Here is an 18750-nt window from a genome sequence, read left to right as displayed (position 1 = left end):
TATTATTCAACTAATTTTTAATATATATAATTTTTATACTAATAATTAATTTTAATGACGAATTTTAATATATACTTAGCATTAGTAGATATAAGAAAAAACTTTCTTACTCATTTTTATAATTAGACTCCAAATACAATTTTATGATTGAACATTTGAAACTTAGCTTTGATGCGTTGGGTTTCATCTTTGGTAATAGTAAAGTATCTAATCATAATCCAAATTCATTTTGATTAAGATACGGCGATAAACGCATACGCAAAGGTTTGGCTACCCCACTAGATCTATTGTTTTTAGTTCTTACTTGGCGGTATCACATGAAAATTGAAATGTTATAGTTTCATCACATCAGACCAACTTCTCAAATATAGCGTAGTCTTCATATATTACGAAAAAGATTTGATAATTCAATTGAGCTATTATTTGCGGATTAATATTAAATAACATAAAAGAGAAATGGTAAGAGACCAACACCGATTAAAAAAAAAAAGAATTGACTAGTATTAATTTAAATATAAAAAAAATACGAAAAAATATTGTCGCCTATCATTTTTCTATATATTTTGTTACGTTCAAACTTGAAACACACGTTACTATGATAAAAGACAAAAATAATGCTTCCCCTATACGTATGCAGGGTGAAACTTAGTTCAGACAAGAAGGAGAATGGCCTCAAATTTTTATAAAAAAAATTAGTAATATTTTTTTTAAAATAAAAAATAGTAGTGAAGTTGGCTCAAATATTTTATTATAATTTAAAATATTAAAGTTTAATCTTCACCTTTTGTTTTTATTATACAATAGTTTTTAGTTTTAAACATTTAAAATATGTTAGATTTAGACTGAATTGAGTGTATTCACATTTCGTAATTCTCTATTTAATAAACAACTCTCCTTCTATCTTTGAGTTCAAATATAAAAAATTAGATATTTTTATTTATATAATTTAATATTATTTTATATTTGACTGTTTATTTAATTTAATTCTTTACATGATAAAAAAATATTAGAATATTCAATAAGTATTGATACTATCGTATTTGTATAAATTGATAAAAAAATTTAATAAATATTATAAATCTTAATATTTGTCCTAACTTTTTTTTTACATATTTTAGAGGATATATATTCAAATTTTTATATAAAATAATCATAAAAAATCAAAGAGTTGCATTTGATTAGTTTGACCTTAATTTTTTGAAACGAAACCTTGGAAAAAGGCTTTAAGTTTGGCAATATTATCCAAATCAGAAAGATGTGGTTAGACGAGCTTATCTTAAATGGGTTCATATCAAAAATATATTAACAATTATTTTCTATTTAATCCCTCCAAAATTTTATTTCAAGCTCCCCTACCCATGCCAAAGGATTCCGAATTTGAATAAGAGAAAACAAAAAATATGAGCATGATCCATCAATGCAAAACAGAGTATAACATTTCATGTGAACTTTATCTTCTGTGTTAGTGGTTTGAAATTCACAGGAAACATGCATTCTTGTACCCCTGCATTCTTTGTGCTGAAAACAAGAATATTAATCATAATATTAGAATCTTGTACTCAAGGCCTTCCCTCTACTCATTGTCACTAATTATATATAGTTTATTCATAGTTCTATATATATAAATAACTGTTTCTATGTATATATAGTTACAAGCAGTCTTCATCGTTCACTTTTTTATATGCAATAAATGGCAATGTTCTTAATTAGTTCACCAAATGAGACTTGAAGAATTATCACCCAATATATGATAGTTAATTAATGTGGCATATTAAACTCGATTATAATTCCAAATGAACATTGACATATAATAATTGTGCATACACATAAAGACAAATGGTCTGGTGATAGTATAAAACTACCTAAACCAACTACTACCTCTAATCTATATATAATTAAAAAGTAAAAAAAAAACACTTGCTTTAGCAAGAGTGTCCATTATTCTTTTGCCGTATATATGGTAGTTGTTGAAGTTCTCTCTTTGGATCCTCTTGCTTTGTCCCCAACTCTCCCCTACATGGCATATAAAATAAATAGCAATAATTAAGCAGAGTAAACTCAAAAGTTAATTTGCATTCTCGTAAGTCATAACACAGCCAAACATTTTTTATATTCAATGCAAATTGAGTTCTTCAACGCTAGCTAGCTCCTTGCTTGTGCTGCCATTACCTACCTACCTTCAGCATTTGTTTTTGAAGATTTTATGTACCCAATTTGACGATAAGATTATTTAAATTCCAAAACAAAAATAGAGTTTGTTTAATTACAATTTGGCATATATATTAGTGCATGATAGGTAGAATAAAGCAGAGAAGAGAGACACATGAGTGAGTGAGCATGAATTGATCATGATTATTCATAATTGATTTTTGTTCATTTGGGGATTATTGGGTAAGCAAGCAGTGTTCCTTGATCACTAGTACTTCCTTTAATATTGGTTTTTGTTGTACTTGCCACCTCCAATAATATCAACTACTGCGCCTCCCAACGTTCATTAATAATCTCAATCTTATTTTTTTCTGTTTCTACTTTCCCTCCACAACCTAATTATGATATGACAATATTAAGTATGAAAATTAAAAAATAAAAATTATAACTTTATAAGTAAAAATTCAGGTGCATTTATGTTTATTATATAAAATTATTAGTTAAAAACTATTCAATAATTTGATATATTTAATTAAATTATTATTCAATAATTTTTAACCGTAAAAATAAATGTACATAAAAAGAGTACCATATATAGTTGCCAGTTGCCATTAATGGAGGAGCACAGAGACAGACACCTCTGCATCTGCATGTCACCTTCCCTTTTTCGATTTCTCAAACTCAATTAATTACATACATGCCATTACAGAGCGAAACCCAAAAGCAATTAATTAATATTATAATAATCCATGTCATGCATGAATTGACTCATTGTTGCTACACCAACTGCCCTGAGAAACTAGAACTATGCCGATGGTTCTTGAGTCTCCGGCAAGACTTGGATTTCACTACCGGCGGAGAAGGCAACGACGACGAAGACGACAAAAGGTCAACGACGAGATCGGTGAAGGCCCGAACAATGTACCTGTGGGTGTGTGATGGATTGAGAGCCAGGTAGCACAAGAGAAGATCGTGGAGATAGTCCCAGTCTTTGTTCACATCCAAACTCCGGCGTCGTGAAGCAATCATTTCCTGCATTGAGCGGAAGAAATCCACGTAGGGGTCCACCGAGTACTTTGGAACCTTCACTCCGCCGCTTGGTATGGAGGCACGCGTGTCCGGGGACTCTATGATGGAGTTCGAGGTGCCCGGCGACGAGAAGAAGAATCTGTCAGAGGCGAAGAGTGAGGCCAAGTCAGGTGGGTCTTCGGAGGAGTGGGAGGTAGTTAAGTTGGAGGTGCTTGTGGGAGTGGACGGTGACGGTGACGAAGAGAGGATGGTTGGATGGTTCTTGAGCTTGAAGAAGCAGAGGTGAAGGTGCTTTGAGAACAGCTTTGACATCTTGGACCGATTTGCAATCTTACACTCTCTCTCTTCCTTCATTCCTCTCTTATAAATACATACATCAAATTATGTTACAATATATATAATAAAAAAAAGCACAAAACATAAGGGAAAATTGAGCTGGAGTCAACTTTAGGTGAGGTTAATAGTTGAAAGTCGTAGATAAAAATTTAGTCAAATCAATCAAATCATCTAACAATTTTCAATTATTAATTTCACCTGAATTTTCACCAAAACATAATTATACTTTTATGAAAAAACTCGCACACTTATTTTTATCTAAAGTTAACCGAGAACTTTTAAATGATTTGTTAGATTTAATTAAATTTTAATCTAATAATTTTCTATTATTAGATTCACTCTATTATTAGATTCACACCAAGATAACTATAAGTGAGTTTCTATCGAATTTTTATTATGTCTCAACATATATACAACAACTAAATATTGCAATAACCTATATACTTGACCTAACACTACTTTATCACATCATGCATTGCATCCAAGATTTTCTTAACGTTTGTACTTATATTGATGGTATGCAAATAATTGATGTTGATAGTAAAATTGATATGTACCGGTAACCGAGAGATACAGACAAGAACTAGGGATATGCATACATTTTAGGGAATATGTGTTTGAATAATATAAGGTATTATATGTCTATACATTCATTTTACGGTGAAAATACGAACGAACGTATATTTGAAATAAAAATTAAAAAACGTGATCGCTACACAGGACTACTCATGCACATGGTGGTCCCTATGGAGGATTCAGAGACCGACCGATTCTTGTCCCTGTATGTTATTTTGAATTAAATGGAATTATAACTTGATTGATTATCAGATATATGTGAAAAATTTGTTTTGGATAAGTAGTAGTGAGTAGTAGTGTTTAATTTGAATGTACGTCCAATAATGAAATATCAAGTAGTGTGTGGTCGCACCTATCTGTCATTTCAAATCTGTGAAGAAATTTTGTGCGCATTTCCATGACCATACAATGCAAGAGTTTCAGTGCATTAATTCGATTGATCCAGGGATTCCTTTTTTGTGAATTTCCTAAGTGCATAATTACCTTTTTAGCTGAGTTGTGATACTAAGATTGAAGATTGAATGATATTATATAGGCTTGGCCAAAATGAAAAGATAAAGATAAAATGGCATGGATGGAGTGCATATCTGTGGGAGCAGGCAGGCATGCAATGCAAAAGTGTCTGAGTGGGATTCTAGGCGACAAAAATGGGCGAGTGAGTGTTCTGAATCTGAGGTGGTAGTTTTGTATTTGTATCATTCCCATGTGATATTGTAATCACGTGATCATCGTCCTTCCCATCCTTTCCTACTTCTGCCTAATACTAGCAACTAACACAGGGTCCCCCCTCCTCTTCCAACTTCTAACCTTTTCTGCTCTTTCCACTTTCTTTTCATTTTTTATGACCTTGTTCAAATTGCCTAAATCTCTGTGTATATGCTTAACACACCTTGTTGAATACTTAAACATAATGTAATGTTTGCATTACAATTCAGTGACTTATCAATAACATAATTCATTGTTTATCAAGTTGCTAACTGCAGGTTAAATCTTCTCGTTTGGAAAATTACAAAGGATTTAAGGCATCATTCATGTGATGCCTTCTCAGCCTGTTTATTTTTCCTTCTCAATCTCATGGACCTGCAATAAGGTTTGATTACTAGGCCTATTGGATTGAGCCCTTCTTAGGTAGCTGAGTGTCAATGTTGCTTGGGCTTTTTCACAATGGTTCAATTGAGGAAAAAAGAACAAGAAAAAGAAAACTATGACCTTGGCCAATAGTAGAGGCAAATAGTTGATTAGATATTAAGCAAGCAACATGTGACTACTACAGACATGATATGATCATATATGATCACAAAAGCTCTCTAGCTAACAAACAAACAAAAATATATTTAGTCTGATGCTTGAAAGTACCTATAAAACCCAAAACATACCCTAATACATATACACAGAAAGAGTACTAGAAACGAGTACTATACCATTACCAACCCCAACTTCATATATCCTTGTATTATATTACACATTAACTTTCTCATTGAGCCGAGCAGCTGCAGCCACAGAAGCCGAAACGCCACCAGGGGTGGTTCCACCGGTGTTGTTCCTTGCTTCCGCACTCGCAACTCCTTCAGCATCCTGGTGCGTAGCAGCCTTGTCAGCCGGCAGCTTCGCAGTGGCGCCGGTCAGGATGTCGGCCAGCTTGATCTTATCTTGGGGATTCCGGCACCCAGCATTGAAAGCCACCGCCGACTGAGCCATGGCAGCCAAACCTCCCGGCTGGATTACATTGCTCCCGGTTGCCCTCACCTCAGCCGCTTGTATTGCGGCAGCATCACTCTGCTCCACCGGCTTGCTCCCCACCGTCTGCGCGGTAGCCTCCAGCGCCTCCCCTATGGTTATTGCACTCTCTCGAACCGCGCTGGCCCGGCTAGACTGAACCGGTGTCGGCTCAACATACTGCCCGACAACCTTAAAATCGCAGGGAAAAAAAGACATAGATATAACAACATAAGTTGAAATCGAGATGAGGAGAGAAAATAATTAAAGATAAGAACAGAACCTGTCCACCAACTGATTCGGTTACAATGCGTCTTCCGGGGGCTTGCATATCAGTGACGGTGACACCGCGGTCTCCGGCGACCTCGTTGACATCATGGTGTCCGACGAGGCCAGCCTGCTCGTTCAGGGTGGCGGCGGATTGCATGGTTGCTGCTGCTCCTCCTGGCTGGGTCTTGCCGAGAACGCGGGTCTCAGCGCTCTGCATCATGGCGGCGTCTTCGGGTTTGACAGGCTTCTCCGCGAGTTCGCCGGAGACATTGAAAACGTCGCCGTATTTGATGGGGTCAGATTCTTCGGGGCGCCTTTGCTGTTCCTGGCTCATTGTTTTCACTAAAGTAGCTTCAAGCTTATATTATATGACATGCAATTTGCAGAATAAGTATATATATAGGTTTTGACGGAGGTCAAGAGGTGGAAAGGGGAGTACACGTGGCAGAGTATGACACCTGTCATCCATTAGAGTGGTATGCTAATAGAACGTGGCATGTTCTTCTGGCACCCATCTAGCATTGGTGTTCTAATTTTTTCAAGACTGAATTCCAGAAGAGGATATATATGCACAATACCATTTACACTGACAAAGTTAATAAATTTTTTTATTATCATACAAGAGCCTCATTTCTAGCTGAATACCCCTTCAACAGCACTTCGTTATCTGGTATTTAGTATTTTAAAATTTCATAATATAATATTTGTGAATTTGTAATATCTTATGTTTCTAATCATATTCATAAATGAATTGTAATATTTGAATAAATATCGGTGGAAATGTACAGGAAAAGAAATAACAGACCATTGTGATATTAAGCAAGAAAAGTATTGTGATTTGAGAGTAATCATGGTTCTTCCAAGGAAAGTGTGTGCTTGGGCTTGCAAGTTGCAACTAACGTGATTGCGTTGCATCTATATATGGCTCTGTTGAGTTTAATAACATCAAGGAAGATAATCATCTACGATCATTATGCAACAGAAAAAGCGATGCACCAAGACAAGATATAGTTCCCTTTTCCAACTACAATTCTAGGAAGGGGGCATGATCTTCCCTTGGTGCGACATCACCATCCCCTTTGTTTCCACAAAGCAGAGGTGTTCATGGAGTATACTGGCAGAGTGGAGCAAAGTGACTGAATGCACTCTTCCCCATCACCAAGGGTGGTGTTTGACAAATCCAAACCAGATAGGTGTTAAAACTGTGGATAAAATTGAGACATCGTTTATATTTATTACATATTAAATAATAAGTACATAACTTATAGTTAAGTACTTTAACCTCAATCAGTGGTTTAGAATTTAAAATACAAATTCGGTGACCAAAGTAGTCATATAACTCGCTAATCAAGTAATTCCCACCATAGTAGCCCCCGTAACAGATCAGAAGACCCGTGCTGTATGGCACTTGACATGTTAATATTGGTGGCTTCGCTCTGTTCTAAGCTGGTACAGCCGGTTTTGATTCAGCATTATCAAGTTCACCCTTTGAGACAAAAAATTCATGACTTGGTAAACATTACGAAGAATAATTTTCACCTTCACCCAAGACATTCAGCGAATTAGCTTTCAAAACACATTCTTTCATAAAGATGTTTCCAACGCGGTGCAAAGAATATGCTTGGTGCTTTTGAACTAGACGAAGCAACAGAACTCTGTTTTTATGTGATGCCTTCTCTTTATGTGTGTACAGAGTAGTACTACTACTATTAACCATTTTTGTGAAAAAGCACATAGCAAGCTGAAATAAATGTTACGTGCAGTGTACTGAAAAAATAAAATAGAACTAACATACATCCATTCCCATCGAAGCAAATGTTATATTTCATAATAATTGGACCTAATAAATCTTCAAGTGAACAAAAAATGATTAGTCTATAGACTAAAAGGGATAATATGTTGGCGTGAACAACAAACTTTGGGTGTCAGAAAAGCAACACAAATTCCTGAGTGATCTTCTTTCTTGATCATTCAAATGTTCACCACCATCAAATATTAAATCACAAAAGTCTAGAGTTAATACCAATTCAACTTGCAGCAAGAGAAAAGCACTCAACTGAAGAACAAACAAAGTTAACTAGTCTAAGAAAACAGAGTTAACTGTGTCAAAAAATATGCAGATAAATCCTAATTGAGAAACAATCAAACAGCATAGACACCGAATGAATGACAACATCTATTTAACTAATCACGAATATTGCCATTGTCATGAATATAGCCATATAGACCATTCTTACAATGTGAAGAAGCAAAGAAAAAAAGACAACCCTTTTTTTCCCTTTCTGATTCAACAATAGCAACAATCAAATTCACAGAGAGAAACCAGTTCCAAAGATAACAACCTGAAAATCTAAACTCACATACTAAGGCCGCGTTTGGAAGGCACCTTTTATCATCATCATCGTCACCACCATCAGAACCACCTTCATCACTGTACAAGCACAAGCCTACCACCATTACCCATGCCCCTACCGCCATCACTATCCTCAACATTCTCCGTCGCTTCCTCTTCTTCGTCTTCGCCCTTTGGCACCGTGACGATAAGCTCGCCGTCGACGAACACGGCGCTCGCAAGCTCCGGCCGCGTTGATTCCGGCAGCCGGAACCTCCACATGTCGAGCTGGAGATCGTCGAGGGAGAACTCCACTGGACTACCGTCTCTGACGACGATCTTGGTGACGCCGGGATGAATTTCTACAGCGTGCGCCCTCACGTCACCGATTCCGTCAGTCTCGGCGACAAAGCGAAAGCAATCGGGGGCCTCCTCGATGGCAACATCGGCGTCGGATCGAAACGGGAGCTCCAGGACGCGGCTGAAGACGTGCGGCAAGCGACGGAGCTTCTTTCCGGCGGCGGCTGCGGCGTCGACACCGAATTGAATGGTGATGTTGCGCTTTCGGGGACCAACGGGATGAACCTTCATGGTAGTAGCTCTGGATGGGAACGCAACAGAGGATTGCAGCGCCAAGATTAACAACAAAATCAACCAATACCGATGAAGAATCGGAGAAAGAACCATAAAGGAACAAGTTTTAATCGTTTCAGTTATTTTCCCCTCTTTCTTAATTTGGGGGGGCTTTCTTGGTGTGAAGAAGGCCGGAACAAACCCTAACCCTAATTTTCGATACGATCGAGTATTCTGAAGGGGGGAAGTAGATTTTTTATTTGTATTTTTCTTTTGAGCGCAGAAAATTTTTGGGAGTTCGGAATTGTGTGAAGGGATGTGGTGAAGAGAATGGAGAGAGAGAAATAAGTGGCGAGATAAAGGAGAATGGATTGATTTGAATTTGATGTTACTGTGTTGCCCTTCTTCTTCTTCTAATTTACTAATAAATCTCTCCATCAATTATTATTAGCAATTATTGTTAGAAAAATAATTATCAATTAACTCAAAAAAGGAAACACCTTGCCCAATGAAAAACAGGAATTACTGTATTATTAGAAGGGAGCTACTTAAATAAAGATGTTAAAAATGTCTTTTTTTAAAGATATTTTTTAAAAACTAAAATTTAATACATATAAGTAATTAAATTATATTATTTTTATTAAAATTAGATCGGACAAATAAATTTAGCAAAAAAATTAATAAATTAAATTTTGAATCGGTATAAATTAATATTTTTTATAAAAAATTACTACAATATCCCTATTATAAAATACAACTAAAATATTCCATATATATATTACTTTTAAAAACTTTAAATTCTAACCCTATAACGATAGAGAAGAAAATGACTAGAATTTATGATTTTCAAAATTAATATATATAATAAGAGTATTTTAGTTATTTTTTATAATAAGAATATTATAGTTATTTTCTATAAAAAATATTAATTTATATTGGTTCAAGATTTAGTTTACCAAATTTTCGGTCAAACTAATTGATTTAATCTAATTTTGACAAAAATAACACAGTTTTATTGATTATATAAGTTAAATTTTAATTATTAAAAAATGTCATTAGGAAAAAGACGTTTTAATCATCTTTGTGAGTGCTCTCTATAAATTAAATTTATTTTCGTTATGAAAATATTTTGCAGTATCGTCCAATTGTTAGAAGAGAAAAATGACAACGTTAGTCGTAAATGCCTGTAAATTGTAATAGCTAGGTGAATTTGGATTGTAACAGTTTCTAACATACTGCCAGGTGAATATATATATATAAGCTTTTGATCCAATCATTGAAGAGAAGAACTGACCTTTTGCCCCTCACAGGAATAAGCTTGGACGAGAAAGAGTTAGGGAATAAGAAGCCATTGCTACCCACACAAGTATCAATAGCCTTTTTGATAATAATCAATTTCGTCTTTAAATTTAAAATGATCGTTTTGATCTTTATATATTTACAACCATTTTTTATATACTTAACTGTAAATCAAATTAAGATCTCATAAATTTCCAAGTGGACGAGATCCTGGTGATAAAATAAAATCTATTTTCAGTGAGACCATGGTTTAGTTTTTTTTTTTAAACTAAAAATAGAGAAATTTAAATTTATAATTTTTACGTGAATATAAAAAAATTATATCATCTGAACTATAACTCCTTCACGAGCATAGTTTAGTTTAAATTGTCAAGTTTGTTGAGTTTCATTTTAATATCGAGTATATGCTCGACTGTTTTACTCCTATCATTATTTACCTTTGAGACAAGAAAATGTAGTTTGATTTATACTAAATTATTGCAATAGTACTGTGCTATCTTTTAATAAATAATAACACGTTGACTTTTGATCGAGTAAAAACAAGATCCTACTAAAATTTAATTTATAAACGTCATCATATGATATCAACATAAAATACAATTTATATAGTGTTAGTAAATTGAACATTGAAGAAAAAGAAAGAGACGATTGAACATAATTTAGACTACTCTGTTTTACTGAACTACTCATTCAATTTTTTTCTCTTTTTCTTGAATTTTAAGTTGCAAATATACTCGTAAATATTATGTAGCTGCAATAATTTTCCTTACCACATGATTGAAATATCCAATTACAAATCATTCATCAATTTTTAATTACTGTTTTTTCTAATAAACATTTGGTGAGAAATAAAGTCTATACAAAGCAGAGAATAATTGCAGAAAGAAAAAAAATAAATGTTAACTATTATTCTCACTCTTTTTACAGTAAATTGAAGAGTCTTATTTGTTGGGAATAAGACACTATTTTTTCTTGAAAAAACACCTTTGATAGAGAAATAAAATAGACACAATCACAACACAAGAATTTAACATGAAAACTCCAATTATCGGAGAAAATACCACGGCCGTTGTCAAATGACAACCAGAGATTATCACTATGTAAAAATTGTTACAACACATAGACTTCTTTCTCAATAACACCGGCACCCCAGTACACCCACACTCTCTCAAAGCAAATATTTAACTACACCTCACAACACTCTCTAATCAAAGAGTATAGAGGAAAAGAAAAGTCAGATACAAGCTTTAAGTGTTTATGACTGGCGCAAAAAATATGGAGAACTTAGCCTCATATTTATAGCCTAGGCCACCCACTCTATTTGCTATCCTAAGCAATGTAGGACTAATTCAACCAAATTCTAACATTATTTATACATGAATATTAAGACTCTAAAAACTACTAACTCTAGTTTCAAAAGTAACTAATGTGGTTAATTATTTTTCCTTTATATATGTTATTATCCCCCCACAAACTCATGCTGGTTTGAATGCCAACCTGAGTTTTCTTTTAAACTTGTCAAAGCTGGCTAATGACAGAAGTTTTGTTAACACATCTGCCACTTGTTTAGTTGATGGAATATGTGTGACAGCAATAGAGCCTTTGATCACCTTGTCCCGAACAAAGTAGAGATCTAACTCAAAATTTTTAGTCCAATTATGTAGGATTGGATTATATGCAAGCAGCACAGCTGAAGTATTGTCATAAAATACAGTGGGAGAAGCTGGACAAGGCTGATGCGATTCAGCCAGAAGATTTTGAATCCAAATGACACTGCTGCTAGGGCTCTATATTCAGCCTCAGTTGAGTTTCGACTGACCGTGGGTTGTTTGCTGCTTTTCCAAGACACCAGATTTGAACCATAGTACATACAAAATCCAATTATAGATTTTCTATCATCAAGATCACTCGTCCAATCTGAGTCTAAAAAAAGCAGAAAAACGTAAATTAGTGCATTTATGAAATTACAATTTGAGCTCAGCAGTACCTGTCAAGTATCTCAGGACTCAGCTCGTTTAACTGCAACCCAATGTTCTTGGTAGGGGTTGGACATAAATTGACTCAGTTTGTTCACTGAAAAACTGATATCAGATCGTATAATTGTTGCATACTGCAACTCGCCTACTATTGAGTTTTTCTGGTAAAAGAACAGAAAGGGGCTTTAGAATTGACGCAGAAATTGATGTTTGAGTAGCAGCAGCAGCAGATGATGGATTATTGTTGATATATTCTGTTTCTATGAATTTTGGGCGCTATCTGATACCATGTGAAAAATAAAGTCTATACAAATTAAAAAATAATTGTAAAAAAAAAGAAAATAAATGTTAATTATTACTCTCACTCTTCCTAAAATAAATTGAAGAGTCTTATTTATACATAAATATTAAAACTCTAAAAATTACTAACTCTAATTTCAAAAGTAACTAATGTGGTTAATTATTTTTCCTTTATATACAGTATTACATTTTAATGCTAATCCATATGTGAATTAGTGAATAGATAATAGACAAATACAAGAATTAATAGTACTGTTAACACATGGAGTCATATGGTATCAAATCTCCGCTTAGAAGCTGGTGGACATTCATAACTAAAAATAAAATCATATATTGAAACCTCTTATCAAGATTCTAAAGAAGAAGATAGGTGAGATTGTTGCTAAGTGCATTAGAAAAAGATAGGTAGCATGAAAAAGGAAATAAAAATAAGACAAAAGGACAAATAGGTCCCTGAGCTTTTGGCCCGTGGACATTTTCGTCCCTGAGCATTTGAAAATACTTTTAAATCCCCGACCTTAGCAAATTTTGGACGGATGAGTCCCTCCGTGGATTTGCCTCCGCCGGACCCATCGGAGAAGTCTGATCTGGCTCCCCTGAGAATGACGTGGCACGCATGGTTGACAGCTGGACTGCTGAGTAGAAAGCTCCCTTCGAAAATTGGACAATGAAGTCCCTCCACCACTAAACTATGTCGTTTTGCCACTCTACCCTAATTCTTAAATTGATTGCGCTTGTTTCTGGAGGCCAGTGGTGAGGAGTTGGACGTGCATCAACCATGGCTGCTAATGGAGCATCAGCAACGTCGAGAAGAAGCCACAGGGGAGTAAGAGAGGAAGATTCTACCTCAAGCTCAGACCCTTATGTTCTTTACGACGGAGACCCAAAGGACGATGTCGCCCGGAGATGCTTCTGTGGAGTTTATGCGATAATGTATATGTCGAGGACGATTAGGAACCCAAACAGAGTCTTCATGGGTTGCCCATTCTATAAGGTAAGATAAGAAACCTGTGAATTTTGTTCTGTTGGAATGGTTTTGTATAGTGCATTTATTTTGGGTTTTTGTCAGGGAAACCAACCGCACTGCAAGTTTTTTCTTTGGGTGGATGAGCATTTGGCTAGAATTGGAAACAGTGGTTGCGTCTTTGATAAAAGACCTGTGGTTGAGAAAGAGCCAGAAGTTGTTGAAGAGGATGAGGGATTCCATCATAGGATTAATATTCTGGAGGAGAAGGTTACTGTGCTGGAGAAGAAAAAAAACCCCTTAGCTTGTTGTGTTGTTATTGTTGTATGTGCTGTTGTGGCTGCATTTTATGTTTGTAGTGACTAATAAATGAATTTTAGAAGGTAGAGTTGGAAAATGTGTTGATTCTGGTTTCTATTTTGTAATGAAACATGGTCTTTAGGGAACATTTGTATCCTATTATCTATGTAAATGCAGTTAAAGTTATGATATCAATTGGGTGTTGAAATTATGTTGTCAATATGTGAAGAAGCCTTGAATGATTGCGTATAGTAGGCATAAAAGTTGTATACTTAACCACATAACATATATTAAAAGTTTCCCAAAAAGAACAATTCTGCTCAAGTGTATAGTATTATGAAGCTTAACATCACAAAAATAAGCCTCAAACACCTAACAATATTGCAACAGTTTGTAAAAACCTAGGAGCTTGTTCAAAAAGCCACTAATTCTCCCAAAAAAATATTGTTGTCACATTCAACTTTCCTAAATGATATTACAAGGCATAGTGGGCTGCCCATGATGTCACATTTTTTCATGTCTTTGGATTGATGGATGGTGGATTAGGAATGAATTTGAACAGTCTTGTTGTTGCTGTGCTTGCTGCTGCCAGTGTCTCCTTGGAAGCTACTGAAGTCGATCCTGGCCTGACTTGAGATGGTTGAGGCTGTGCGGGTGCAGGCTGACTTGGAGGTGGGAGTGGAGTGGCACAAAGTGGGGCAGGTGGTCTGAATATCTTCTATTTGGGCCTGATTTTTGAAGTTTTTGGTTGAAATGTTTGGTGAGGTGTGGATGGAACTTGGAGTGGAGGCCTAAATGGTGTACCTCTAGTTACACGACGTGGCTGGGGTTGGTCTGCGACGGAAGCTGGTGTTACAGGGTTTGGTGTTGCTGCCTGGCTAGATGGAGCACTTTGGGTGTTAGGGGCATCCTGTAAGTTTAAGTTGAACACTGTTACGCATTACTATTTGAATCCTAAAATATCTAACTAAACATAGTTTACACCAATATAGCAGATTACTAAGAATAAATACAAATACTTACATCATCCTGTGGTGCTGACTGTGATAGTGGAATGACAACTAGTGACTGACTTGTCCCACCTTTCTTGGACTTCTTGGTCTTAGGTTTCCAGTTGGGGTTAGATGGAGCACCCTTGCATATCTTGTAGTTATGTCCCTCTGACCCACATTTACTACAAGTAACCTTAAAGGATCTCTTAAGCTTGGCACCTTGCTGCATCATTGGTTCAGCCGGATCCTTTTGTCTGTTGTGTACCTTTGGTCTGCCGATTGGTCTCTTTATGATGGGAGGATCTGGTCTCGAATACTCACTCCGTGTCCAAAATTCCTGACTAGGCACCGGTTGAATAGCATAGGCATATGTCTTATGGATTGACTCCATGCATAACCATGGATGCACATATTCTTCTGGTTGATCATGTCTTTTCCTGATTGCTGCTACTGCATGGATACAGGGCATGCCTATAACAGAGCAACATCATGCAATTGTTTTAAATGAAACCAGAAATTTGAGAACAGTAAAACAAATAAATCAGAATATACTTAACGTCCCTACTAACCAGTCAGCTGCCATTTGTTGCATGAGCAGGTTTGCTTGATGAGATCCACATCCACCTTTGTTGTCTTACGACTCACTTCGAACCTCTTTCGATCTTCGTCACCTGTCCACTCTGCAACCCACTTATTACTGGGCCTAATAAGACGATCCAGCCTCTTCTGCTGTACAGGTGCCAGCTTTTCAGAAACATTTTGTAGCAACTGCTTATGCTTGACCATCCTCCGCATTAGATAGCACCTTATTTCTTCACACATTGTGAGAATAGGCCTGCTTCTATAGTTTACAATCTTCGAGTTGAACACCTCACACATGTTATTTGTGAGGTTGTCCACTTTTGGTCCATGTGAGAAGTAGGCCTTCACCCAAGTTGCAGGCTCAAATTTCGATAAATACTCCCATGCACCCTGGTTGATTCGCTTGAGTTTCTCCATTTGCTCCTTAAATTCTGGTATTGTGGTGTATTTAGCACAGTCCCAAACCACCTCCCGAATATAGAGATCTTTAAATCGGTTGATAAAATTTTTCCAAATGTGCATCACACAGTTCCAGTGATGGGCATTTGGCATAACTGCCTTCAAAGCAGGTAGCAGTCCCTACAGTTCAGTTTAACAAATAAATCAAGTACCCAAGTTGCAGTCATCATACCAACATCACTTAATCAAAGTAGTATTCAACAATATATTAACTAACACAGCAGCAGTGCATTCATACTAACTAAAGCAGTAGTGCATTCATAGTAAAAAAGCAGTAGTGCATTCATAGTAACTAAACCAGCACTAACTCTTATTAACTAAAACAGCAGCAACTCATACTTAGATATGCACAAGTAGTGCATTCATACTAACATCACTAAGTCATATAAACTAAATCAGCAGCTACTCATACTTAAATATGCAGCAGTAGTACATTCACACTAAACCAGCACTAAGTCATATAAACCTTATAATGTATTTTTAGTTTACATGTAGAATGAAGTCATTGTTTATGATTGTATAAAATGTAAAATTACTAAAAAAAATGACGTAGCAAATAAATCTTACATCATATGTATGTATAATAGTAGAAATAAAGTGAATTGAGACTGAGACACAATGAGTTCTGCTGCATATAATAGTAGAAACAAGTTCTGCTGCATATTATATCAAGTTATCAACTGAACATAAAAACAAATCAAAGATATTATCTATTTTACCATTAAATATTAAATACATATATGTATCCATCACAGATCCTAAAGACACCTTGTGGCTTTGCTATATGCTAAAATTATATGCTGTTTTCCTTCTCACATGCCTAAATTTTTAACTACTTGACATGAATATAAATGATGGGATCTATCTTTTTATTTTTTGTATTTTACATAAGTTTAGTATAAATTATGTAGACAGCATATTAATTTCTCATATTATATTGAAAAAGACTCCCTTACATATTCAAACAATATATAAATACCGTAGTGAAATCTGAAAGCAATTCCATATTGTCACTTCACATTGTCCCCCCTACCCTATACTTTATCAATGCTTATTATTAATTAATTAATAACTACTTCTAATATGTCTAAAATATTATGTACTTGACTTGAGTTGGTGCATAGATATTATTAATAATCAGTTAATAATGATGAGATTATTGAGATCAACTACAATATTTTCACTTCTCATAAGTACACTAGTATATAATATTATAATATTATAATAGTTTAAAGAGAAACTCTTGAGTCTATGGCTAATAACTTTATGAACTAACACAGCAGCTACTCAGACTTACATATGCAGCAGTAATACATTCATACTAATATCACTAACTCATCTTAAGTAGATCATCAGCTACTCATTCTTACATATGCAGCAGTAGTGCATTCATACTAACATCACTAAGTCATATTAATTAAAACAGCAATCATTCGTACTAACTAAAGCAGCAGGTGGACACATGTATTAAGAAATAACATAGTCTTAATCAACACTAAGTAATAATCAAGTTTACCTTTTGTTGGTCGGACATAAAGTTCCATCCATGAGTCTGCACATCCCCCAAATCCTCTTCGAGAAGAGTCAAGAACCACTTCCAGGATTCCTTAGTTTCAGACCTAGCTACTCCATAGGCAACCATGTAAAATTGGTTATTGGCATCCTGGGCAACTGCTGTGAGGAGTTGTCCACCATAATAAGTCTTCAGAAAGCAGCCATCAAGATGTATCAATGGCCTACACCCACTTTTGAACCCCTGTTTGCATGCTTCTAATGATATGTAAAGTTTATCAAAAACAGGGGGGATTGAGGTATAGGAGTGACACACAACTCTGCCCTGGACCCTGGATTGCTTCTTAATATCTCAAACAAATAATCTCTAACATTACTATACTGCTCCCTCTCATTACCCATGATTCTCTCTCTTGCCTCTCTAACTGCTCTGTACACCATTTTTGGATGTGCAGTGAGTGAGAATTCTTCTCTGAGGAAGTCAATAGCCTCATTTGTTCTCATATGAGGCTGTGTATTCATTCTCTTCTCAACCTTTAAGCTAATCCAATGTTAATCAGCCGCATTACTTCCCATGTCCCTTGCACATGTATGGTCATTCTTGTAAGTCTTAACCTGGTAGCATTGCAGAGACTTGTTGTATGATAAATGAACCAGCCACGGACACTCATCATCCATGCATCCCACCTTCACTCTCTCTTTGTCATTCTTAATCCACCTTAGCTCCCTACCCTCAGCAATGAATGAGTCTTTTACAACTTCCTTAAATCTGTCAATGGTGGCAAACCTTGTCCCTAACTCAAACCTCCCCTCTCCATGCTCATAATCGTCATCAAACTCAGGAAATTTATGCTTGCTAGATTCATCATCTGATGAAATAGGTGTATGTAAAGTCTCAGATTCATAGTCATATACCGGGTCATCATCATCATCTTACATCAAGCTCTCATAGAACCTAACATCTTGGTCCATGTTGGGCTGTGGGCCTCTGTTGGGCTGCACATTAGGATCAGGCCCAACATAATTTCTGGTCTGCTGCTCATTGGGTCTACTGCTTTGTCCCATCTTCTTCCACGTCTTCCTCTTTCTTTTAGCACCTGTCTTGTTTGCACTTGTCTTCTTTGGAGACACAGCTTTCTTCTTTTCCTTCATTACTCTCTGCCTTTTGCTACCCTCATCATCAGCACTTGTATCATCATCATCACTGTCACTTTCAAACCCAGGAGGTGGAGGTTTGTAGGGCTCATCCTCCGTACTCTCATACCCATCATCAGCGGACGAACTCTGGTCATCCACCAAAACCTCTCCCTCATCAGAACTCTTACTTTGCTTTCCAGCATTCTCCACAATCTCAGGTTCATCAACCGGGTGATCAAAGTATAGGTA

At 35.8% G+C, this 18750-nt stretch overlaps 4 protein-coding genes across 4 annotated transcripts; all 4 read right to left on the bottom strand.

Moving 5' to 3' along the window:
* Positions 1-2753: 2753 nt before the first annotated feature.
* LOC107466913 (transcription repressor OFP12-like) lies at positions 2754-3525 on the bottom strand. The gene has a single exon (XM_021131224.2). The coding sequence runs from the start codon at positions 3487-3489 to the stop codon at positions 2926-2928; it is 564 nt and encodes a 187-aa protein (XP_020986883.2). The 5' UTR covers positions 3490-3525; the 3' UTR covers positions 2754-2925.
* A 1785-nt stretch (positions 3526-5310) lies between these two features.
* LOC107467109 (late embryogenesis abundant protein D-34) lies at positions 5311-6458 on the bottom strand. Its single transcript, XM_016086147.3, has 2 exons — positions 6089-6458; positions 5311-5997 (listed from the first exon to the last, which is right to left on the bottom strand). Exons 1-2 carry the CDS (start codon positions 6407-6409, stop codon positions 5548-5550), a joined length of 771 nt encoding a protein of 256 aa, XP_015941633.1. The 5' UTR covers positions 6410-6458; the 3' UTR covers positions 5311-5547.
* Positions 6459-8238: 1780 nt separating this feature from the next.
* Positions 8239-9377, bottom strand: LOC107467075 (uncharacterized). Its single transcript, XM_016086107.3, has one exon. The coding sequence runs from the start codon at positions 9092-9094 to the stop codon at positions 8504-8506; it is 591 nt and encodes a 196-aa protein (XP_015941593.1). The 5' UTR covers positions 9095-9377; the 3' UTR covers positions 8239-8503.
* A 5160-nt stretch (positions 9378-14537) lies between these two features.
* On the bottom strand, positions 14538-17886 carry LOC107466865 (uncharacterized). The gene is made up of 5 exons (XM_016085874.1): positions 17737-17886; positions 17369-17608; positions 15381-15972; positions 14843-15282; positions 14538-14729 (listed from the first exon to the last, which is right to left on the bottom strand). The coding sequence occupies exons 1-5, from the start codon at positions 17884-17886 to the stop codon at positions 14538-14540; spliced, it is 1614 nt and encodes a 537-aa protein (XP_015941360.1).
* Positions 17887-18750: the final 864 nt, after the last annotated feature.

This window comes from Arachis duranensis, chromosome 9 (genome assembly GCF_000817695.3).
Source record: "Arachis duranensis cultivar V14167 chromosome 9, aradu.V14167.gnm2.J7QH, whole genome shotgun sequence".
NCBI classification, from domain to species: domain Eukaryota; kingdom Viridiplantae; phylum Streptophyta; class Magnoliopsida; order Fabales; family Fabaceae; genus Arachis; species Arachis duranensis.
Note: the sequence above shows the minus strand (reverse complement) of the source record. Positions and strands in the feature narration are given on the sequence as shown.

Excerpts from the sequence above, each read along its gene's own strand:
- LOC107466913 (XM_021131224.2), bottom strand. The coding sequence starts at position 3,489 with ATGTCAAAGCTGTTCTCAAAGCACCTTCACCTCTGCTTCTTCAAGCTC.
- LOC107467109 (XM_016086147.3), bottom strand. The coding sequence starts at position 6,409 with ATGAGCCAGGAACAGCAAAGGCGCCCCGAAGAATCTGACCCCATCAAA. Across the intron at positions 5,998-6,088 it reads CCGAATCAGTTGGTGGACAG|GTTGTCGGGCAGTATGTTGA; the intron begins GTTCTGTTCTTA and ends TGCGATTTTAAG.
- LOC107467075 (XM_016086107.3), bottom strand. The coding sequence starts at position 9,094 with ATGGTTCTTTCTCCGATTCTTCATCGGTATTGGTTGATTTTGTTGTTA.
- LOC107466865 (XM_016085874.1), bottom strand. The coding sequence starts at position 17,886 with ATGAATACACAGCCTCATATGAGAACAAATGAGGCTATTGACTTCCTC. Across the intron at positions 17,609-17,736 it reads AGAGGGAGCAGTATAGTAAT|GGGTTCAAAAGTGGGTGTAG; the intron begins GTTAGAGATTAT and ends GCATGCAAACAG. Across the intron at positions 15,283-15,380 it reads CAACAAATGGCAGCTGACTG|GCATGCCCTGTATCCATGCA; the intron begins GTTAGTAGGGAC and ends GCTCTGTTATAG.